Below are 25,811 nucleotides of genomic sequence, written 5' to 3'. Positions count from 1 at the left end.
CGCTTTTGGGTCTGGTCATATGTCCTTCGACTGATGGATCGTATATGTCTAAGCCCTTGATGCAAGCATGTACCGTGGCAGACAGATCAATTGAATACGATTGGTGTACGTTTGCCCATGAGTGGCTTATGACTAAGTCTTGTGAGTTTACTGAGAAGTTTGATAAAGCAGGGTTCGTGGCGGGATGTGGTGGTTGTACTCTGTTCCTCTTGGTAGTTTTCCAAACATTTTCCCCCATAGTGAATATGTATTTTCGTTTTTTTTAACTACATTTAAATAAATTATTAACATTGCATTTGGTCAACAGATATTCTACTTAGATCATTTGAACAGGCCTCCTCTGTCGTGGAACGAGTTTCCAAGGATAGGAGTTTGGACAACTGAGCATGTCTTCTTGGCTAGGGGTTTGGACAAGAAGGAAACTGACGACTACGGAAAGCTTTCAGTAAGTTGATCCTTTTACAATGAATCAGAAAATTTAAATCATGTGTAGCAAACTTATTCTGGTTATTATTTTTGGAATTGTTTAATGTTTAATGTCGCAGTTAGGGGTGTTAATGAGTTGAGCCTGCTCGTGAACTATTCGATGCTCGGCTCGCTAAAGCTCGGTCAAAGCTCGGCTCGAGCGGGCTCGACTCGAGCTCGGATTCGGCTCGAGATCTTAATGAGCCAAGCTTGAGATATTCTAGGCTCGGCTCGAAAGCTCGTGAGCAAGCTCGAGTTGAGTTTTTAAGGGTAATAATTTTTACTAGTTGAGACTAGTTTTGAGTCCCACATTGGTTGATTACCACAATACGAAAAATCGAGATGCATATAAATTAAACTCATATTACAACAATCATTATTTATTTGGTGTATTTAGATTGTCCTTTGAAATGGGATTTTTGATTTACCAACTTTTAATGATAATAAAACCAAATAAACTAAAAGTACATAAAACCATTTCCTCATCAGATTTCAACTCTTCGTCATTGCATTTTTCTTTCTTATCATCATCATCCACTCATATCCCACACATAATTTCAGTCCATCATCCGCTCATATCCCACATATAATTTCCTATAACTCTCGCTATTTTTGAATTGGGCCGGAGTGTAGCCGGAGTATATTTGGGTCTAGTAATCAAATGTTTGATTTGATGTAGATCCAACTTCTAACTAAGCCCAGTTTTAAAGTTACGAGCTTTTTTTTTCCATGCTTGAAACTTCGAGCTCGAGCCGAACCGAGCTTAGTTTCGAGCCCGAGCTCGAGCTTAATTTCCTAGGCTCGTCGAGCTTCGAGCTCGAGCCGAGCCTAAGGTTGGAAGTATCGAGCTCGAGCCGAGCATGCTTAAGTTCGGTCTCGGCTCGGCTCATTAACACCCCTAGTCGCAGTCACTGGACGTTGCTTATGGGGAACCACATCCCCGAATCGCTAGAGACAAAATTACAACCATCTCGTTGGAAGATGAGGATTGCGAGGACACAAGGCTAGTTAATAATGTATATAATTCATCTTCACATTTATTTTTTTACATTTTAACAGTCGTTCGAGTCTACAAACTAAAAGTTGGTCATGGTACAGATTATGAAGTTGATCACACCTTACCTAGAGAGGCTGGAGGAGAAGATTGATAAGTTGCAAACGGCACATGACAGCACAAGACCGTTTGGGTTTTCCATACATGACCAGTACCATATCCATTCTCCAGCTCAACAATTTGCTGATAATAACCAAGAACTTGACCTTGATTTGAATCAACCATTGACGTCTTATGAGCAAATAGGAAGTCCAAGGATGATCAATCCAACCTCGCAAAGAACCCATATACAGCAACAAGAGTACAACAAGACGATGGCCGCTGTCGACGATTTATTGCGCATGGACAATCAGCATCAAGTGTCAGTTACTGATGTCATTGGCAACGTTGCGAATGAATCTCTTCATTCCGTATTAGCACAAGGTAACGAAGAGTGTCATGGCATTAATGAGAATGATCCTGGGAACAATAAGGAGTTGAATCAGGACGAGTCAGTGACTAGTAAGGAGTTGAACCAGGATGCGCAGGACAATCCTAAGGAGTTGAATGAGGCCGCTGCTGGAGGAGGACCAAGGAGGAGGAGTTTACACCGAACTCATGTTCCATCTTCAGTAGTATTTTCGGGAGATTTCGTGTCTGGTACAAACCAAAGGGTCTCAGGTCCGGTGAATGACATAACTGCATTTGTTAAGAGATGGAAAGATTTGAGAGACGAGGCTAAGTAAGTTAATCAACTTATAAGAATATGATCCCATTTAATACCTTAACTAAACCAGTTTTGCGTCTTGTTTTGCAGTCCAGGACAAGTCATGATTACCTGCGATGGCAGGAGTGCAACCCAAAGAGACTGTTATGGGGTCCTGCATACAAGAGCGAGGGTCAGTGCTGATTATGTAAGGATGGCTGCGGAGATGTATATGAAAAAGTGGGCATTGGATTACGAAGGCAAGAGTCAGAGAATTATGCTTGACCCAACTTTTGCGGTAATTACGTTAAATCACATTTTTAAGTATTAGGCGTTTAACTGACACACCAGAATATATTTATTTAACATCATTTTATATTACAGATGAGGGTAATTACGAATAAGGATCATTTCGAACATCTCGCAAAGAAGCACGGCCAACCGCTTCGGGACATAACCACCGCATCCCAGATTTGTGTGGTATTTTTCCTACTCTTAACATTCTCCTTTCACATGTTCTCCGATATGCAAATAACTATTAATTCATTGGTAATATGATGGAAACATATTTTTGTTCCTGTGTTGGACGATGACCATTGGTGGTGTGCTGCATTTGAGTTGAAGAAGAAGACCATATGGTTCATGGATACTATGTACCCCAACCCCGAGGAGAAGCATAAGTCCATTCTGAAAAATATGGTATGTTTTGCTTTCCAAATGTTTTTACGCCGAATGTCATCTACAAACTACAATTTCTGGGATTGATGTTCAGATTAAGTATGAATGCTTTACATCACAGATCCCGGCCGTCGACACAATGTTAAATGTCCATGACCCCCAGTGGGAACTAGGCACAATGGGTAGTTGGGGAAGACAACTAGTGGAGCTTATGAACAACACCGACAAGTATGTGAACTGAACCAGTGGACCGATGATTCAATCTATGTGTCAATTCAATTTTATTTCCCTGTTTAATCACAACCAACTGGGTTTTTTACAGTCATAGTTGCGGCGTACTAATGTTGGGATGGATAAAGTCATCGGCCGCTCGTATCGTATCAAAATATAGAATGGTACGAGACTGTGATATTAGCCCTCAAATTACATGGTCCTAAGTTGCTAGCCTATAAACTACTGCTCCTAATTACCCTTCATTCATCGTTGTAGGAAAATATTGTTATGGCTCGAAAAGCGCTACTGATGGACGACTTTCTCTTGGAATTTAATGAAGCAAAGGATGAAGCATTGTCAGCAATCACCTGTACTTGAAAGGCATCTGATTCGTAGTAGTATTATGTAATTGTTGGAAACTGTTTTATTAGCCGGATTAAAGATTTTAGTCGGATACCTTGGGTGGTAATGTTTACTGCTTTTGGATAATTAACTTCGTTTGGGATTAGTTTAGTGCTTTATGGATAATTTAGGTCTATTTTGTGAGATTTAATGGGTTCAAATTAATTTGGATAATTTGTTGGATAATTTAGGTCTACTTTTCCTAACTTTATGGATAAGTTGACCGTAATGTAAGTTGACAATACAAAGTTATACCAAAGTAGTGGAAGTTCTGCCTACATGAAAATGTGCCATATGAAACGTATCAAATTCGAAGTCAAATTAGAAGTTCAGGCCATATGAAATGTACCAAATGAGAAGTTGTGGCCACATGAACTGTAAAAAATTTGACCACAAGTCCAGATATTCTGGCTACGTGTAATGTACCAAAAGCTCTAAGATCTGGCAACATGAAACGTACCAAACTTGATTTTTGTACTACATGAAGTGTACCAAAACTCAGTAGACAAATGTCATATTCATGCCAAAGTTGACAAATGTCATACCATGCCAAAGTTGACAAATTCCATACCAAACATAAATGTTGGACTATATGAAGTGTACCAAAACTAAGTTGACAAATGTCATACTACCAAAGTTGAAAAATGACATACCAAACTTGAATTTTGGACTACTTGAAGTGTACCAAAACGTAGTTGACAAATGTCATACACATACAAAAGTTGACAAATATCATACACATACCAAAGTTGACTTGTATTTCATTACATTTCATAAAAAGTTGACAAATGCCATACACATACCAAAGTTGACCTGTATTTCATTACATTTCATAAATATCTTGTTTCCATTTCCTCCTGTGTTCATTTATCTACCTGTGTTCAATTTATGTAATTTCTACCTAACTACAATTCACAGGTCTTAATTGCATAAATATCTTATTTGTACCTGTTCATTCATTTAAAACAAAAGAACCCATAGTTCACAGCAGAATTATAAACATATAAACATCAAATGTTTGGTCTAACGTACTAAAGTTTCCAAACTAACTTCCAAACTAAAGTACCAGAATTCAAATGCAACAGAGTTGCCGAACTACACAACTGTATATCAAGTACATTCAAAAACTTATATCGAAGCACGTCAACACGGTCTACACACGAACTGGCCTCCCACAAATAAGGTCGTAGACCTCATATTTCCTCACATTCAAATCGCACAAGATATCATCAACAACAAGTGATATCCTTGCATCCTCTATTGCACCCTGATGATGATAAGATAGCAAATAATTATTATTTGTTACAACAGACTATTGTTTTGATAAATAAACACACACAACTAAACACATGGAACTACATGAACGTACCGGTTTGAATGTGGCACAAATTTTGTTGCGTTGGACTATGTATTTTATCCATGCTAGCATTACAACACAACTTGACACACTGCATGACCAGTGTTTGACAATGATAAAATCAATATATAAACGAACCAAATTATATTTACGCGAAGAGATTGTGTTGGGTTACTTACTCATCGCTCGGTGGGACAGAAACAATGTCAACCCCCCATCCACTCAGTTCATCCTTTACCCATGACTCGTCTTTAGAGTAAAACAGGGTGTCCAAGTACTTCAACTGCAAGATTAACAAGTCAATCATATGTATGAAATGTATGCGACATTTATTAAATGTTTTTACATACAATCATTACCATGTGGCTAATCAGACGACCGTGCTCAGACAAAGGCTCGTCTGATGTAGGATCAAGGACCCAAATCCGCTTATCCTTCATGGATAATGCAACACAATACCAACATGTGTGCGGTGGAAGTGTGAAGTACATGTGCAACACGGGTACTACAACCTGCATAAATTGCAAAATGGAAATGTATAGACAATACCACCAATTTTCAATAATTTAACAGATAATTATAAAAAATATATTAAATTATGAAAGTGAGTAATTAATCATACCACAAACATTTCCCGAATGACGAGGTTTTCAAAGGGGGCACCGAATGGGGCTACAAGAGACTGAAGGGGTTCGTTTGTTTGTACCTTAACCTGCCACAATTAGAAGGTGTAGCTCAAGATACGTTTAAATAAAAATGGTCGGATCATGATAACATAGATGAGAAATTCGTCTGAATACTAACCCCGAAACTAGGTTCAAGCATTACACTTCGTCCTCTACCGGTACCCAATTCTGCCTTCCACCTGCTAGTATACATCTTACTAGCCACTTTGACGTATTCTATCCCCGCATACTCATCCATTGTTGCCATTCGATACATCTGATATTTGCTTAGACATAAACCATCAAACTCAATCAACTCAGGTCCTTCATCCCTGCATATATTGATCAATTGAAGAATAATAAACTATTGTATTCCATGTTTAAAATTATAAACATTAACAATATACATTCATAATCCCCTTATAATTTACTAAATAGTTTGACATTTACTTGCTATTTCCCTGGCACTCCTTGATGGAAGTAACCAATTCCTTCTCCATATCAGTTCGACTCTTCCGGGAGCTCCTAAGACCTGGAACTCGCTTTAAAATTTCAGCGGTGATTACCTGTGCACATTAGATATGTAAAACCCAACATTAAAATTCTCTAAGATAAATATATATTGGATTGTTCATTGACAGTAGTGTAAGAAAATGTACCGGCTTCTGAGCAGGAGATTAAGCAGGAGATTGTACTTCAGTTTGTAGGGCGGTCACAGATTTCGTATGGACAGAACAATCAGAGGAAGAGGGAGCCATAAATCCAAGAACATCTAAGGTAACCGCAGAAGAAGGACCAGGGGTTATAGGATTTATAGGATCACTCGCCAAAACTGGAGAGACTGAAGTGGAAGGCGGAGGGAACCCAAAGCCTCGGGTGCCAAAACCACGAGCTGAACCAAAGGCCTGTGCAAAACCCACCGGCGACGGAACTCCAAAAAGCCGTGTAGGGATTGTGGCCGTAGGGTTGTGGCCGTAGGGATTGTGGCCGGCCTGATTGTCTGCGTACCTCCGAGAGCAGGGCTAACAACCACACCACCCACACTACCACCACTTGTACCTCCACTATGAGTGTCCTTCAGCCCACTATCTTGATCCCTTACCCCTACTATTCTTGACAAATCAAGTTTCATACTTCTTAAAACCTCTCCTTGGTTGTGCATTTGCTCCTCTATTCTATCAAATCGGCTTGTTAAAACATTCAGAACCTACATACATAATATTTTTTTTCAAATGCACACAATCAGAATATCTACTGCGCGGTATGGATGCCAATAACTAATAAACTAATCAACTAATAATCTAATTAAACCAAATTGGATTAGACACAATAGCAAATAACCTCTTTTGCAATGTAGGAACCCCGCATATCTCTTGGCAATCGAGGATGATGTCTCTCGCCGTAAGCAACATCAACAGACTGGTTGTGGCAAATCAAAATAAAACATCAGTCCTTATATGAATGAATCATTACACTGCTGAATCACTACTCACACAACATGACTATTTGGTATTCCATAGTCACCTCCAGCTTTCTTGTCTGCCTCTATCAGGGCATCGACATCAGATTGGGACCACACAGCCACCCTCGGCATAAAACACCATTGCCTAGGAACAACATTAAGGTGGTCCAGGTAGAACACCTACAACAATAACCAACTTGCTTCAGAATCAAATAAGAGCTTTCAAAATTATACACAGTAAATATAAATATTTCAAAAATACCAACCGTCAAAAACAGGCGGCAGCCCCCCAATCCGGAAACAACTCCATGCTAATCAAACTGATGTGCAAACATTTTGCACCATATCTTTAGCCACTCAAAACAGAACGTGCACCAATCATATGAATTTGACTCCGGTGCTACCGATGCGGCAGGTAACAACCTCCCTGCCAAGGTAAAACCGTCTGTGCTTGGGCACAACACCAGCTTCAATATAACAATCATAAAGGCTATTCTAAATTCATATTTCTCCTCTCTTGTTACAATTGGGACAATACTACCCACCGCCTTACCCTGTCCATCCCTCATCCCAACTGCAAATTCCCAAGCTTTCTGAACAGAAATCCCACCACTATCCCCATACATCTGAACAATATGGTCTGCTATATCCCTATGGCGTGTGTCTAGGTTGGCATTAAGAGATGGAACAGGTTGAGTACCCATAGGCAGCCCCAAAACGCAGTTAAATTGGATGGGATCCAGGCTGAATTCCATATCGCCCCCACCATAGAACACCCCTTTAGCACCATCTACCCTCGTCACTAACCAGTAAGCAAATTCAGGGGACAGGTTGCGTAGTTTCAGGGTGAGGAGGGCTCCAAAACCTTCGACTCTCATCCAACAGTGACAACAACTTTGAAAACACCTCAAGCCTATCATTCTCATGCATTACTCCGCCTTTCCTCAGCCTGGTGGACACAACAGTCTCCGATTTCTTCACCTGAGCACCTAAACTCAACTAAGATGCATACAACAATGGCACTCAATCAAAACCATGTAAGAATTTATCATAAACATCTGTTATGAGTAATGTACATTCAATCAAAAACTAGATAGTAAGTTAACAATTCAACAATTCAACAAACCTTCGGTCTAATAGTAGTGGTTACGTTATGAATACTAACGACGTCTTCGTCATCGTTGCTCTCTGTACGTGGCTCCTCCTCTCCACTAGTCTCCGCATCATACACTATTCTCTTCTTTCCACTAGAAGAACCTTCCACTGCCTTTAGCGCACATGAAGTTGTTCTCTACACCCCACAACACAACAAGTTCACTTATGACTTAATATTAAAAATAGAATTGGATTAGAGTTGGATTCTTCTATTTAATACAATAGCATTCTTGTACTAATTACCGTTCGTGCTCCTGCCCTTGTAGACACGCCCTTTCCCTTAACAACGTCTTCCCTGTTTTTTTTCTCCTTTGGAAGTGGAGCATTACGTTTACCCATTTTCCTACAAAGTTATAAAGCTTAATGACTACAATAACAACGTAAACTAAACACAACAAATTCACAACATTCAAAAACATCACACTCCAATTACTTTCTTTTTTAAATGCACACATATAAACATCCACACATAATTAGACCCATTTTGGTACAAATCTACCAACCCAAATCTCATTTGCGATACCAAACTGTCAAACACTTTCAATACCATATTAGTATCAATATAAAATTATGATCCTTTTTAAAAATAATTCTATATTTTAAGTACAATTCTCCATATTATCAACACTATTTCTAACAAATTTCACATCATTTAAGCGACACATCAAATATACCAAATTTGTTCAAATATCAAAACCCAGTTACAAAACAACCGCCATTCATGCTCCTAATTCCACCATTTCACAAACAAAACCCTAAACAAATTTTAATAAACGATTATTAATAAACGAACAAAAACATGCAGCAATTAAACCAGAAACCCTAACTGAAACCCATAAATTCTTAAAATTTTACGAGTTTAACAATTACGATTACAAATATAAACCCTCCAATAAACCTAAATACATAAACTTTTAAAAAAAATTATTTGGGTTTTAGGGTTTTACCTCTTGATGACAAATAAATCTTCCTCCAGCGCAATTGCTTTTCACGAATTCACCAAACCGAATTTATCGGCAGTTATTGGCGGTTGAGCGACTGAGTGGGTGGTTATTTTGTGAGAAACGACGGAGGTTACCGATTTTGGAGGGAGATCAAACGAGCGGGAGCGCGGAACAGGTGAAGAACTCAAAGGAAATGCTAAGATTATAGAGAGAGAGAGTGAGATATTAAGTGTAAATTTATTTTTTTCACATTTATTCCAATTTTACAGCTGCACTAAATTTTTAACAACTTAAATTTAAAGGTAAAACAAAAATATTTTCGAAATTTGAATTTGAAATACCAGAAATCTAGAGAGAGAATGGGAAAGTAAAGGGAAATGAAAATGTTGGTGGGCCTTACATTTAATACCACCTAAAATTACCATCATGCTTTGGTTATACCTTTGCAATGGTATAGTAGGTATAGTCCAAGACAACCTCTCATAGTTGGTGTGTTTTGAGAAATTTAAAGTGTCGGGTAAAAAGTTCCACATTGAAAGACTGGAGGGCTTCGTGGTACTATAGAAGTTAAAGCGTAAATGCATTGGTTTATAACTTCATTCTTAAATTGTATCGTATTTTTCTTTTACACCTCGATTTAGGGAAATCCTAGAAGAAATTTATTACATAATACTAAAACAGACATTATGAATGACACGTGTTATTTTCTGGTGCAATTTTTTCCTGCCAAAATAATGTTTTTTACTTTAAAAAAAAACTACATTACCTTTTAGGAAACTAAGATAAAAATGAAATAAAAACATAATTCAATTACCATAAATGTTACCACAAAATATATTATTTGAGGAACATTGAACCAATATATGTTTTCCTTTATGATATGATTTTATTTTTGTATTAGAATAACTTTTTAATCTGATAACAAATTTAAATTATATTGATGAATGGACTTCTAATGTTAGTCTGTAAATAATATAATACATGGTAAGTACGAATGTTAATTAAAATAATAATATAGGGTAACTAACATTAGAAGTCCATTTATCAAAGTTGTACTTAATTTCAACTGTGTTACATTTGACTAACTCAGTTATGCTTGGAGTTTTTTCGAAAATTAGTCTTGGATCAATATTTCGGGTTAACTTTGTTAGATGGACGTACACAACTATAATCATTAACTTTGTATTGTAATACAGAGTATGCAAATTAAGTTTATTTGAATATTTTTTTTACACAATTTTGAATTTATATTTTTTCATATATCCTTTCTATTTTTAAGTTTTTCTAACACCACAAGTCTTTTATTTAGTTACTATTGAAATAATAAAAGTATCTTAGTAGTAACCGTGCGTTGCACGGGACCTAACCTAGTATTATACTAAAAGAGAGGACATCAATGTGGTGATGACAAATGTCACTCATTGATTGACCTCTCTTATTGATATAAAAAATTATAAAAAAAGTAAAATACTTGGATTCTATAATTATTTGGTTAACTTTTACCTCAAAAAAATATTTGATTATCTTTTCCTCAAAATAAAAAAAAGATTTCATTATATATATATATATATATATATATATATATATATATATATATATATATATATATATATATATATATATATATATATATATATATATATATATATATATATATATAGGAATTTTTTTAGAAAAAATTATACGTAGTATATCTTTTCTATATATGGTAACAAATATAACCAATATAAGATTATGTTTTTATAAAAAATTAATCCATTATGCAGAGTACGTAGTATGATTTTAGAAAAAAATAAATAAGAGTAGTCTGCTAATTTGTATTTCGTACTTACATAATTCGAATACAAATAAATTAGAAAATCAATCAAATATGAATAAGATTATTAAAAAATTACAATAGTACTCTAGAATATTTAACAACTATATTCAATAATTATAACCGTCATTGATTGTACATTTAACAAATAAATTCGTTAATTATCACCTCCGTTGATAGTAATATTTTACTACTTTAAAAAAATTATGTAACTTCTTTAAACATGAGCAAAACTTGTGTAATATAATCTATCTACTCCGTACTAATTTACTACGTAATTCCTAAAAAATTTAAATGCAACTAGTATTTGATTTTTACACTAGCTATTATATTCACATATACCTCTACTTTTTTTTTTTTTTTGTGTGTGTGTGTGTGATTATTAATACTTTATGATGAACATAGTCATGTACTACGTAGCATTTTGTTAGATTTGTCTAAATACTTGCATAAAACTACCATTTTTCTTAATAATCTATATAAGATACTAAAGGGGAGGAAATTAATGTGGAGCTGACAAATTTCACTCTCTGATTTTCCTGTCTTTTAATATAAATAATTAACCTATAATAACATAATTAATATAATCCGTATATTTTTTTTACCTAAATCTTCTAATTATTTATGGTAATAATTGATTATACTATAAAATATTTATTTAGTTATAACAATTAGTTTCTTAAATATACTACTAAATTTTACATGATTTGATACATATGTGCAATATACATCAAGATCCTTGATTGAAAGAATTATACTGAAAATCTCCTATACCACAAATCTATTTCAATATACATTACAATATTCACAACCATTTGACAATAATATTTATAAAATAAAAATAAAATTATGTTAAAAACTTTTAAATAATTAAAGGTAAAATATTATTTACATTATGAATAAAAAAACGTAACCGCATGAAATTTTGTTAAATTCATTCAACGTGAGATTTAAATATTAAAAAAAATGTAAATATTTCATAACTCTAACTAATAAAATCCTAAATAATTGAAAATGGTACTCCCTCCATCTCGGAATACTCGCACCGCTTTCCTTATAAAGCCATCCCGAATTACTCGCTCCGTTTCTATAAATGACAAACTTTTATTAATATTATACTTACCCGTACATCCAACTATATCGCTACTCCCTAAAAAAACATTAAAAAGTGAGTCATTCTCCACTACCTCTTTAAAAAGTTGACACATTTCCCACTATCTAGCTATATTAAAAAAAATATCCCACTATTAACTACCATCTAATTATATAATAAGTCAATTACATTGCATTAAACTTTGTACCGGTCAAACCGATTCGAGTATTCCGAGACGAATGGAGTATTATATAAAGAATCCTATTGAATCATAGCAATGCTTGATATTGTCTATTGAGTAATGAGAATCCTTCTAATCCTCTACTTCATAATCTATCATAAATCTCCATTCACCTTTCAAACTTACAAGAAACAAAATTATAATCTATACTATATATATAAGAAAGTATACGTGACACGCGCGTGGCGCTCTGCTTATGGGTAGTTCGCTCCATGTAATATTCATATACATTAAAAATAAAATCAAATATAGTTTGCTAAGGTTTGAACCCTTGACCTAGAGTTTAAACAATAAAGTTTTTACCACTAAACTATTACATGTTTCGTGTTATTATTGGAAAAAAAACACATATAACTAAGAGTGAATGTTATTAAATATAATAACACGGGCATCGCCCTGGCCCAAAAACTAGTTAAACATCAAAACAACGCTCAAGTAAGATTTCAATTAGCATAATTAACCAAAACAAAAGACACTTATTACATGGAATTGAAAACCAACGGATAAAGAATTCAGCAAATCTATACATATATACTACATTAAGACTTTGTTTTATTTACCTTATTTCCACATAGTTAAGGAAAAATAAGTTCGGATAAGTTTAGGAAAAATAAGGGTTGACCAAGGCTCTTCTCTATTCGACTTATTTTTACTTATTTAATACAAAATAAGTTCATATAAGTTAGTTAAGTTTAGAAAAAATATGTTTTTTCCAGACATTTTCACACACAAATAAGTTTATTTCAAAGAAAATAAGTTTTTTTTAAAGATAAAATAAGTTCAGTTAAGTTCAGATAAGTTCAATATAAGTTCAATATAAGTTCAAACAAAATAAGTCCAATAGAACGGAGCCCAAGTACAATTTATAAGTAAAATAATTTTTGATAAGCCTTAATAAGTTCAGATAATATAATTTCAAAAAATAATAAGTGAAAAGCAGGTAAATCGAATGCACCCTAAAAAATAGGTAAATTGGTGTGGAGCTAACAAGTGTTGTTCTCTCATTTGTCTCTCTTATAATATAAATAATTAACCTTTAATAATATAATTTGATATATTTCTATATTTTATTTTTACGTAGAACCTTCTAATTACTTATGGTAATAATTGGTTATACTACAAAGTACTTATTTGTTTATGGAAATAAATTTCTTAATTTAAATATACTACTAATTTAACATGCTTTGTTATATATTTAGTATACATCATGATATAGATTTTCAAAACTTTGTGAATTTTTTGTCTGTATTAAAAAATATAGTCCTATTAAATATATATGGCTATCATCAACCCATTTGACCACTAATATCACATCTCATATATTTAATTTATTAAAAAATATATTAATATCATGAGAACACAATAAAAAGAATATTCTTACACATTTATGAAAAGAATCAAAATAAAATGTCACAATTTAAAAAATTTTTATCAATGTTATAGCTAATAAAAACAATTTTAATAATAAATTTATGTCCGTATTTTTAAAAGTTAGTTGAAAGGCAAAATTAATTATTTCACAAATATATATAGGGGTCCCAGATTGTCAGGTGGGGGGTGTGTGTGTGTGTGTTGGGAGATCAAATTTGGAGCACGGGTGATGGGGTTAAAAAAATGCATTTGCCACAAGTATGAATTAGATTGGACCAGCCCACTTTGCGTATCTTTCGTCTAATTGATTTTTTATTTAATCAACTACTCTAATCAGACAACCGAAAAAGCTCTAGAATATATATATATATATATATATATATATATATATATGTATATATATATATATATATATATATATATATATATATATATATATATATATATATATATATATATATATATATATATATAGTTTTAATATATATAGTTTTAAAATTCAAAACTCTCCTACCAAAACAAAAGTCGAGTCTAGGGGTGGGTTTGAGGCGGGTGTGGATACACGGGTGGGTGAAAAGAGCGGAGATAAATTTTACTTTTTACCCATTGAGACGTGGATTTGAAGGAGTGTATTGTTCCTATCGTGGGTGGTGGGGATGGGGATGAGAATTTTGGCGGGTACGGTGTGGAGAAACCAACCCTCCTAAAAATCATTTGTAGTTGAATAAAGTAAATGATAGGGGTATGTGTTAAGGGATCGGGTAATGAGGTAGACATGACGAGTATTAAGTGATTATGAGTATCGATGTGAAGGGTGGACGAGAATAACTTTATGTTTAACACAGGTGATAAATGAGGATGAAAATAATTTTATCTATGTACCCTTATTTGTTTTTATTATGTTAATAAGTAAGACACTAAGGCAATAACAAACTTATCCAGCATTAATTTTAATTTGGAAAATTTCTATAAACTCTATTTTGATGATAATTGTCTGCCACTATACTTCAGATTTCATATAAATCTTTATTACTTTATATAATAAACCGTGCATCGCACGAGCACCATACTACTTAGGCTATGTTCTCTTCGTCTAGTCTGGTCTGGTCTGATTTTTTATTTTGCTGGTCTGGTCTGGCCTGATTCATGCTGGTCTGGTTTAGTCTGGTTTGATCTAGTCTAGTCTGATCTGGTCTGGTCTGGTCTGGTCTTTTCTTATAAATAATAAATAAATAAACAATAAACAATAAACAATAAACAATAAACAATAAACAATGAATAATAAACAATATATAATATATAATATATAATATATAATAAATAATAAATTAATATATAATAAATAATAAATAATAAATAATAAATAATAAATAATAAATAATAAATAATAAATAATAAATAATAAATAATAACTAATAAATAATAAATAATAAATAATAAATAATAAATAATAATAATAATAAATAATAAATAATAAATAATAAATAATAAATAATAAATAATAAATAATAAATAATAAATAATAAATAATAAATAATAAATAATAAATAATAAATAATAAATAATAAATAATAAATAATAAATAATAAATAATAAATAATAAATAATAAATAATAAATAATAAATAATAAATAATAAATAATAAATAATAAATAATAAATAATAAATAATAAATAATAAATAATAAATAATAAATAATAAATAATAAATAATAAATAATAATAATAAATAGTAAATAGTAAATAATAAATAATAAATAATAAATAATAAATAATAAATAATAAATAATAAATAATAAATAATAAATAATAAATAATAAATAATAAATAATAAATAATAAATAATAAATAATAAATAATAAATAATAAATAATAAGAGCTGAGCTGTGAAGCGCCAGATTTGTTTATGCTGACTCATTGACAGCTCATCCAAAAATCTATATGTGCCGTGGGCTCGTGGCTGGCTGAGAATCAAACTGTAGCGTCATAATTATATGGCACTGGTGTTTGAGCGCTGGATAATTGCAGCGCTTGCATGCGACGCGCTAGAATTTTCTAGCGTTGGTGTTTGCTTTCCGCGGTATTCCAGATTTTCCGGTTTTATTCCGAATTTCTATCTCATTCACGGTTTTAACTCTTTAACGATACTGGTTGGAGTGCAACTCTTATCTTTTCCTCAAGGATCAGTTGTAGTGCAACGCTATCACTTGAAAATCTATCTTATACAATTACTATTATGGGTAGCGGTTAGGCATGACTGTTACTATAAATAATAGTTGCTAAAAATGAAAATATGGGTTTTGGGATTGCGTCAGTCAGTCACATGTCGTTCGCCGTATACTTAGAAAAGCGTAGACAAGCAGTGTTTTGTTTCATCATCGAACTCACCGCTTCGGGCTTAGGGACAAATGTAGGCGCCTACAAACCTGTTATATGATCTTGGTTGTGCTCTGGACTGATGGCACTTGCTCTGCCATCTTAGATCTGGTACTGCGGGTAAGGCCCCGTACAAAACTATTTTAGTGTCTTTCTAAATCTTATAAATAAAATCAAAATTTTCATTACGTATATAAATGTGGTCATATAATTTTATTATAGAATGATTTGAAAAACTTAATAAAATTAAATGGATGCATAAAATTGTTTTAAAGGTATTGTAAAACTCGTATACTTTATTAAGCTCGTTTAATCCCGAGCTTAAACTCGAAAAACAAACAAGATTGTTCTTGAACAAAGCTCAAACAATCCAAATTCTTAACGAGCCAAGCTCAGACAAGAATTTTACAAAGCTCTTTCAATCTCGATTTAGCTCAAACACGAACAATCCTTATCAAACTCAAGTCAATCAGGCTAAAATTTAACTCTTACTCGTCTTACTTTACGACCCTCTTAAATTTAACTCTTACTCGTCTTACTTTACGACCCTCTTACCGTCCTACTCCTTAAAAACTAGCCAAATAGGGAGCCTAAATGTGGAACACTTGGATGTTTGGGCGAGAGTGAAGAACTGTGACGTGTGTCGGTGAGAAGCTTCTCCAGCAAAACATACAGTAGAAAATAACAAAACAAAAAGGACCCCACCTAGGCACTCATGATATCCGTATTTTGCCTTCTTCCCCGTGCTATTACACTCAATTGTACGGCATTCACTTGAAACAAAATCAATTCTTCATTTTCAAATAAAGAAAGTGAATCAATTTAGGGTTCTTCTTGATTCTTACTTTCCAAACAAATCCCCTTGCGTAAGACAAACTCCATCGCCACCACCACTCTTTCTTTGTGACTTTGTCTCATGTCTCACTCATTCCAATCTCACATTTTGATCAATTTTCTCAAATGTGTTTGATGTAACATTCAATGGAATTTTGGATTATGATTCTCCAAAATCAACATACATTTCTAACATTGTTGTTGGGTTTCTCTTTAATCTCTCTGGTTTTCAGTGTGACTGACCCCAGTGACTTGCGAGTGCTCAATTCATTCAGAAAAGGCCTGCAAAATCCACAACTCCTTCAATGGCCAGCCAATGACGATGATCCCTGTGGCTCCAAATGGAAACATATTTTCTGTTCGGGTAATCGGGTCACTCAAATCCAGGTTCAGAGATTAGGGCTTAAGGGTACTCTTCCTCCTGACTTCAACCACCTCTCCAAGCTCTCCAATTTGGGTCTTCAGAATAACGAATTTCATGGCAAATTACCCACTTTTAGTGGCTTGTCAGACTTGGAATTTGCATACTTGGATTTCAACAATTTTGATGAAATTCCTTCTGATTTCTTTCAAGGTCTCACTAGTGTTAGGGTTTTGGAATTGGATAAAAACCCTCTTAATGCAACTACAGGCTGGTCATTGCCGGATGATGTAGGAAAATTAACACAGTTGGTTAATTTTTCACTGACTAGTTGTAATTTGGTGGGTACATTGCCTGAATTTCTTGGTTCATTGTCTTCCCTAACTGCATTGAGGCTTTCAGGTAATAAGCTTTCTGGAATTATACCCATGAGTTTCAACAATTCCATGTTGCAGATACTGTGGTTGAATGATCAGGAAGATGGTGGAATGAGTGGGCCCATTGATATCATCACCTCAATGCCTTATCTTACCGAGGTTTGGCTTAATGGGAATCACTTCACTGGGACAATCCCAGAGAGTATTGGAAATTTAATCTCACTGAAAAATCTTGATCTGAATATGAATCAGCTTGTTGGTATGATCCCTCAAAGCTTGGCATTAATGGAGTTGGAGAAGTTGGATTTGAACAACAATATGTTAATGGGTCCCATTCCCAAATTCAAGTCTGGTAATGTCTCTTTTGACTCTAATTCATTTTGTGTATCAACACCAGGAGTACAATGTGCACCACAAGTGAATGCTTTATTAGATTTTCTTGGTAGCATCAATTATCCAACTTCTCTTGCTTCTCAATGGTCTGGTAATGATCCTTGTAAAGGGTCTTGGTTAGGTGTCACTTGTAATTCTGATTCCAAGGTTATTGCTCTCAATTTGCCTAATCGAAATCTTACTGGTACTCTTAGTCCTTCTGTTGCTAGCTTAGATTCGTTGAGTCAAGTTCGATTGGCAGGAAACCATCTCACTGGACAAATACCTGCAAACATTACTCAGTTGAAGTCTTTGACTACATTAGATGTCAGCCGAAACAATTTTAAGCCCCCATTGCCGAAATTCCATGCTGGTGTAAAAGTCCTCATTGATGGAAATCCTTTTCTTGTTGCAAACCATAGTGGCGGATCACCTCCTCCTATTGACAATCCACCACCCTTTAGCAGCCCACCAATGGTTGAATCCCCGCCACCTACTTCAACCCCTGGCTTGCCTCGAGGAAGTGTGAGATCACCTGCACCTGAAAGATTGCATTCCCCTGGTGTTGCCTTAAAGCAGAATTCTAGTGCTTCCTTGAAAGAGAATTCTAGACCTCAGAAACCCAAAGGACTCACCTTCATTACTGTTGTTGCCGCTATTGCTGCTGCTGTTGTGGTAATTCTTCTCTTGATTCTGTTTTACGTGTTCTGTTGTAAGAAGAACAAAGGTACTATTGAGGCACCTTGTTCTGTTGTGGTTCATCCAAAAGACCCGTATGATCCAGACAATATGGTTAAGGTTGCAGTCTCAAGTAACAACACTGGAAGCTTATTTACCCAAACTGGTAGTAGTTCTGGGAGTAGCACACTAGAAAATTCTAATTCTCATATAATAGAATCTGGAAACTTGGTTATATCAGTCCAGGTTCTTCGTAAAGTGACCAAAAATTTTGCCCCGGAAAATCAGCTTGGTCGTGGTGGGTTTGGAGTTGTTAACAAGGGAGTACTTGAAGATGGGACTACAATAGCTGTTAAGAGAATGGAGGCTGGGGTGGTTAACGGCAAACAATTGGATGAATTTCAGGCTGAAATTGCAGTCTTGTCTAAGGTAAGACATCGACATTTAGTGTCTCTATTTGGTTACTCCATAGAAGCCAATGAAAGACTTTTGGTTTATGAGTACATGCCTCATGGGGCTTTAAGCAAGCATTTGTTTCATTGGAAAAAACTTGATATGGAACCTTTGCCGTGGAAAAGGAGGCTTGTTATTGCTTTGGATGTTGCTAGAGGGATGGAGTATCTTCACACCCTAGCACAACAAAGCTTCATACACCGTGACCTCAAATCTTCAAATATTCTCTTGGATGATGAGTTTAGGGCCAAAGTTTCTGACTTTGGGTTGGTAAAACTTGCTCCTGATAGAGAGAAATCTGTTGCAACCAGACTTGCAGGAACTTTTGGGTATCTTGCTCCTGAATATGCTGGTATGTTAAATTCATTGTTTATTATTCTCCCTATCTTACTTTAGCATTTCAATGCAAACCATTTTTGAGAGAATGTAATGTTTCTATCTATTTCCTCCGAAGGGTCTATACAATACATTACAGACATTAGTAGTCTTTAAGGCGCAATAGTATGCTCTTAAATTCTATCTTCACTCTTCAGTGAATATTAGTTGCAGGAATAAAAAAAATCTTAAAATATTTTGAAATATATACAAGTTTTCATTATCTGTTGGTACTGTATGGGAAGTAGAACTTCAGTATTTGTGCATTGCAATATGCAATTTTGTGAATGAAATGTTCTGTGGATGAAATGCACATATTTTGAAGATACATTAGCTATTTAGCTCCACTGAGGGGATAATTGTAGCTGGAAAAATTAATCACTTGTTATCTCAACTGGTGAAAGTCATTATCTTTTTTCAACTATGATTTCCTTAGACGCTGGTGGATGCTTTCTTTTGAATTGCGCTTATTATCATCCATCCTGGAGAAACTCATTCTTGTTGTAATCCATGATGCTTTTGTAGTTTCTGACCTTAAACTTCAAATTTTATGAATAATGTTTTGGGGAGAAATTTCAAAATTATATTTTAACCTTGTTGCCATCTCAAACTCAGTGACAGGGAAAGTTTCAACTAAAATTGATGTGTTCAGCTTTGGGGTGGTACTAATGGAACTATTGACTGGGCTGATGGCGCTTGATGAGGAACGTTCTGAAGAGAGGAGGTATTTAGCTGAGTGGTTTTGGAGAATAAAAACAAGCCGAGAGACTCTAATGGCTGCAATAGATCCAGCACTGGATATCAAAGAAGATGCTTTCGAATGCATAAGCATCATAGCTGATCTTGCAGGGCACTGCACTGCAAGAGATCCAAATCATCGACCAGATATGGGACATGCTGTAGGTGTGCTTGCTCCACTTGTCGATAAATGGAAGCCGTTTGCTGAAGACATAGAAGATTGTTCAGGCATTGATTACAGTCTACCACTTAGAGAAATGTTAAAGGATTGGAAAAGTGAAGCAGATAATAATAGTAAGGGGAATAGCTGCACAAGCATGGATGATAGCAGGGGAAGTATACCTGCTAGGCCTACTGGATTTGCAGACTCCTTCACTTCAGCTGATGCCCGATAAGAGTATTAATCAAGAAAATAGAAAATCCTTTTTATTCATCTGGCAAATAAGTTTCCTAGTGTTTGCTACATTTAGATGTCTAGAATTTTGTGCTTTTTATCTTGTTACTTTGGGTGAATGATTAAGAAATTTGTTTTTCTTAGTGTGTACATGAAATCTGTTTCTGAAACCCCATCAGATTTTGTAGTAAAATGTCAGTCATATGTGTGTATTGTCTGTATAAAAGAATACTCCACCCGTTATAATATTTTGGTAGTTCTTTTCTTTGGGTTTATTGTAGGATTTTCAAGACTTAGTTTTCATATTAACAGTGTAGTGAATTGGAATGATGTTAAAAGTGGATTATTTATTTGGCGTAGCAACCATCTAATCTATATCACTGCAATGAAGTTACAGAAGTGAGTGAAAGAAATGACGAGCTACCTTTGTACGGAGTACTGGTAGTATGATGATGGGAGTAATATATGCGTGATGAGTTGGGAATTTGCATTGAATGTAGTTGAGTAGATTGCAGGACCATAAAAATTGAATGGCCTTCCAAGATACTCCAGGAAAAGTGTTTGCCTTGATGTTTAAAGATAGAAAGATGAGTGATCAGTTGGTAGATATGCATTCTTCAGCCTCATTATGATTCCCAGCAGATTTTATAGATTATTTCAGGAATACATTCAGCTGTTCACCAGATGTAACAGAGTTGCCCTCAATGGGAAAACAACCAATTAAACCAGAGTTATCATGCTCTTCCAGACTTCCTATTTCAGTTCTTTTCTTTTCTACTCTGTTTTTATCACCAAAAAACAGGGCTTTCAGTAATTCAGTATCTTGCACAACTACAAGCGGGCGGCTAAAGAATTTACTTTTCTTCTCACGTCTCGTTTGGTAGCCGGTAATAAATGGTGGGAATGAGAATAATTCTAATTGTATTTTGACAAGAAAATAACATGATGATGTTTATGGTAATGAAATTTTGTCACAAACTTGGTATTTTTCTTCGTAAATCTGCATTCTCACCTGATAGCACTCCTTAAATGGTAATGGAAATTTATAAAGAAAAAAATATAATATTGATTGATGGATATTGATTTCCCTTACAAATTTATACAAATTCATTCCAATTGACACTGTTGAATTGTTTATGACCGTCTACCAAACAAGCCATGAGTGTTTTGATTTTGGCTTACGTATATAAGTGTATAGTGCTTGCTTGTATAGTACGGAGTACTCATCAAAAAGTATACAAGTACTAGTATTCGGTAAATTACTATGCAATTATAATATCGAGGCAAGAAAAAGAGTTGCAGTTTATATTTTTGTTCTCAATTGTAATTACTTGTAAAATATACTATAATTAGGAGGATTCTCCACCAGAATCTACGATTTATCTAAACTCCGGCTGTTCTTGTGTTATCAACTCACTTGTATAAGGTGTGTTATTTCCGTATAAAGTCAAAACAATTTGTTTTAAGAGGTCGGATATAAGACGAAAAACGTATTTTATTTCTGATTTCCTAACTTTTCAGCTTTGGCAATTCTGTAGCATATTTTGATATAAAACCAAGCAAAAAAAAATGTATTCTAGCTGAACAACGCTTGCAAGTTGTAAGATATAATTAGTTGTACCATGCATGAGCCGCAATTAGTTATACGCTCATTCGTTAATTCCTTTAACGATTTCCCGTAATTTGTAGGAAATGTTATAATTTGGTTGTGAATTCGGTGCTAGGCCCAATTCACAAAGTGAGTATTTCAGCAACTACAAGTCTACAAGCAGCAAATTTGGAAGTAAAAACAAAACAAACAAAAAAAAAAAAAAATCTTGGGCAGAAATGAGGTTTACCGCCAGTTCGAGTCAAGTACAACAAGCACCGCCAATTCTCCCTTGGAATTCGACACCAACTTCACCACTAACCCAGAATGTTTCTCCTAACACATGGGTCGCATCCACTGCAAAGCATAACATCTCTCTTAAGCAATTCCACAACCAGGTTGACCCCATTGTTCCATGGACTTCTGCCATTGCTCGCCACTGCAAAAATGGCAATATTTCTCATGCATTCAAGGAATTCACCCGTATGCGATTCTCTGATATTCACCCTAATCATATTACATTCATCACTCTTCTCTCTGGCATTGCCCATTATCCTTCTCAAGGTAGACTTTTTGCTGCTCCTTTACATGCATATGTTTGTAAAATGGGGTTAGATAGGCCTAATGTCAAAGTGGGTACCGCCCTCGTTGACATGTACTCTAAATGTGGCTTCGTGGATTCTGCAAGACTCTGTTTTGATGATATTTCTGAGAAGAATTCCGTGTCTTGGAATACTATGATTGATGGCTATATGAGGAATGGTAAGGTTGATCATGCACTCCAACTGTTTGATGAAATGCCTGTGAAAGACGCAATTTCTTGGACCGCATTGATTGGTGGATTTGTGAAGAAGGGTCTTGATGAGGAAGCTTTGGAATGTTTCTTTGAGATGCAACTTTCTGGGGTGGAGTCGGATTATGTAACCATCATTGCTGTGCTTTCTGCGTGTGCTAATTTAGGAGCGCTTAGTTTAGGGTTGTGGATTAATAGGTTTGTCATGGGGAAATATTTTAGGGATAATATCCGTCTTTGTAACACATTGTTAGAGATGTATTCACGGTGTGGTCGTGTAGATTTTGCTCGTGAAATTTTCGAGAAGATGCCAAGTCGTACTTTGGTATCATGGAACACAATGATTGGTGGATTTGCAATGAATGGGCTTGTTGAAGAGGCATTAATTCTTTTTGATAGGATGCAGAGGGAAGGCTTCAAACCAGATGGTGTCAGTTTTACCGGAGCTCTTACTGCCTGCAGTCACGCTGGTTTGGTAGATCAAGGGCTCGAGTACTTTGATGGCATGCAAAATGTTCACAATCTTTCTCCTCGTATTGAGCATTATGGTTGCTTAGTTGATCTCTACAGCCGTGCAGGGAGGTTAGAAGATGCATTAAGTGTGATAAAAAACATGCCGATGAAGCCTAATGAAGTTGTATTAGGATCACTGCTGGCAGCATGCAGAAATTGTGGGGACATTAACTTAGCAGAGGTTGTCATGAAATTTTTGGTGGAGTTGGATCCAAGCTCTGATTCAAACTATGTGATGCTTGCAAACATGTATGCTGCTGTTGGAAGTTGGGAGGGTGCAGGTAAGGTTCGAAGGAATATGAGAACTCGTGGGATACAAAAGAGACCCGGTATAAGCTCAATTGAGATAGAGGGTGGCATTCATGAATTCATGGCCGGTGATAAATCTCATTCTCAGACAGATTCTATCTATGAAATTCTAGAGCTTCTGTCATATGAACTGGAGAATTATGGATATATTCGAGAAGCTGCAGTACCAGAATTATAAGGTATTCTCAACTTCAATGTCATGCTGTGAATTTATTTTGTAACTAGAGGAAGTAAATTTCATATAGCAATTCCTTTATTTTACCGGTACAGTGAATTTCCGCATCAGATAGAGGTTCTGACAGAGAATTCGAGCCTTTATCCCAAATTCAACATTGTTGTATCTTTCGTTTACCATGAAGTGTTCTGCAATTATTTTGATTGATTATTGCCCAAACTGAAACTTGCTAATTTTCACATAACAGTAAAGCTGTCTAAAAGTTCCCTCTGCATCTTGAAAACAAGAAGAACAGGACTTCAAAATTTTATGTATTCCAGCAGCAACAAAGTATGGTAAACGAAATAATCTTTTGGTGATGCAAAAACTGAACTATTAATTTGACACCCTGTATCATAAAATCCAGAATGTATTGATAACTTAGTTTTAGTTTTGGACAAGCTTAATAATATTTTACTAACATAATCTTCAGCTTTCGAGAAGTCTAGCGAATTTCACACTTGAAATTTACACAGCAACAGAAAATTGTCTAGCATCTTCCCTAACAATAATAAATAATACTACGTACTTGGTATAGTAGTATTACTTAACTACTTATCCACTAATCTGTTAGCCTCCAAAGTTTTCCTCTCACAATTATCTCAGACTTCCCTTGAATTTTGCAGGCCCCGAGAAATGCCCTCCACAAACACGCATCGGGCTCCATCTCCATGCTCTCAATAATTCCTCTAGCTTCTTCTATTTTGCCAGCTCTACCCAACATATCAACCATACAACTACAATGTTCCTTGGTTGGCCGTATATGAAATATCTCAACCATCATCTCAAAATATTCCTCCCCCTCCTTTACCCTTCCTCCATGACTACAAGCTGTGAGAATTGTGGTAAACATCACCTCGTCTGGCCAAACACCCGCAACCAACATCTTATCAAACAAACAAAATACCTCATCAGCGTTCCCATGCATTCCATAACCACCCATCATGGCACTCCATGTAATCAAGTTTCTTCTAGGCATTTTATCGAACACTTTACGTGCAGACTCCAACTCACCGCACTTACAGTACATTGTGATCAAGGCGTTGCAATGTGCAATATCAAAACCAAACCCATGTACCAAAACGAAACTGTGGATTCGCCGCCCAATTCTTAAGTACGAAAGTGCGGCGACAGATTTAAGAACTGCGGGAAGGGTGTTGAGGTCAATCGGTTTGCGATCTTGGAGCAATTGATGGAAAGAAGAAAGAGAAAGATGAAACTGCTTGGTAGAAGCGTAGCCCCTGATAAAGGTGTTGTAGAGAAAGGTGAATTTACGGTTAGTGAAAGAAAACATAAGCTCAGCATCGGAAAACTCAGCACAAGCGGTGTAGGAAGAGACGAGCTTTGCTCGGATGAAGTCATTGCATGAAAACCCCAGTTTAATAGTTTGGGAATGGAGTATCCGCAGGTTTTGGAGGTTCTTGGTTCCGCAACAGAGCTCCAGAAGTGAAGCGCAAGCAAGCATGTTTCGAGGTAGACTCATCTCAAATTCTCATTGCTCTTTTTTTTTTTTTTTTTTTTTGTTCTTTTTAATTCTTCAAACAAAGTTTTAGCCCGCTTCACCCATGTGACTGTCTAGCTTCTCGCCATTTCTATTCCCACTCTCGCGGAGCAGGGAGTAATATTTCAATATCCTTTGTTACTTAAACATGAATGTAACTAGGTCCACGATATAATTAGTTTTGTTTTTTTCCAAAACGGTAGTCACTAATGTACTTGGAAAATGGCTGGTTGTAACTTTTTTTTTGGTCCGAATGGCTATTTTAAAAACTCTAGAGAGAAGACGGTTACCCATATGGCCCTGAACTGTCTGGGTAGTAAACTGTTATGGCGAAT

General features: G+C 35.1%; 3 protein-coding genes across 3 annotated transcripts; 2 read left to right on the top strand and 1 right to left on the bottom strand.

The window, feature by feature from the left end:
• The first annotated feature begins 16,721 nt into the window (after positions 1–16,721).
• LOC110776531 (receptor protein kinase TMK1) lies at positions 16,722–20,833 on the top strand. Its single transcript, XM_021981093.2, has 2 exons — positions 16,722–19,403; positions 20,042–20,833. Exons 1-2 carry the CDS (start codon positions 16,958–16,960, stop codon positions 20,557–20,559), a joined length of 2,964 nt encoding a protein of 987 aa, XP_021836785.2. The 5' UTR covers positions 16,722–16,957; the 3' UTR covers positions 20,560–20,833.
• A 1,219-nt stretch (positions 20,834–22,052) lies between these two features.
• LOC110776536 (pentatricopeptide repeat-containing protein At1g05750, chloroplastic) lies at positions 22,053–25,690 on the top strand. The gene is made up of 2 exons (XM_021981097.2): positions 22,053–23,940; positions 24,602–25,690. The coding sequence occupies exon 1, from the start codon at positions 22,386–22,388 to the stop codon at positions 23,937–23,939; it is 1,554 nt and encodes a 517-aa protein (XP_021836789.2). The 5' UTR covers positions 22,053–22,385; the 3' UTR covers position 23,940; positions 24,602–25,690.
• LOC110776539 (pentatricopeptide repeat-containing protein At5g48910-like) lies at positions 24,538–25,440 on the bottom strand. Its single transcript, XM_021981100.2, has one exon. It carries the CDS (start codon positions 25,438–25,440, stop codon positions 24,538–24,540), a length of 903 nt encoding a protein of 300 aa, XP_021836792.1.
• Positions 25,691–25,811: the final 121 nt, after the last annotated feature.

Source organism: Spinacia oleracea, chromosome 5 (assembly GCF_020520425.1).
Source record: "Spinacia oleracea cultivar Varoflay chromosome 5, BTI_SOV_V1, whole genome shotgun sequence".
Taxonomy (NCBI): Eukaryota; Viridiplantae; Streptophyta; class Magnoliopsida; order Caryophyllales; family Amaranthaceae; genus Spinacia; species Spinacia oleracea.
Note: the sequence above shows the minus strand (reverse complement) of the source record. Positions and strands in the feature narration are given on the sequence as shown.

Coding starts and splice junctions, on each gene's coding strand:
- LOC110776536 (XM_021981097.2), top strand. CDS start 22,386: ATGAGGTTTACCGCCAGTTCGAGTCAAGTACAACAAGCACCGCCAATT.
- LOC110776531 (XM_021981093.2), top strand. CDS start 16,958: ATGGAATTTTGGATTATGATTCTCCAAAATCAACATACATTTCTAACA. Junction 19,404..20,041: donor TCTTGCTCCTGAATATGCTG/GTATGTTAAATT, acceptor TCTCAAACTCAG/TGACAGGGAAAGTTTCAACT.
- LOC110776539 (XM_021981100.2), bottom strand. CDS start 25,440: ATGCTTGCTTGCGCTTCACTTCTGGAGCTCTGTTGCGGAACCAAGAAC.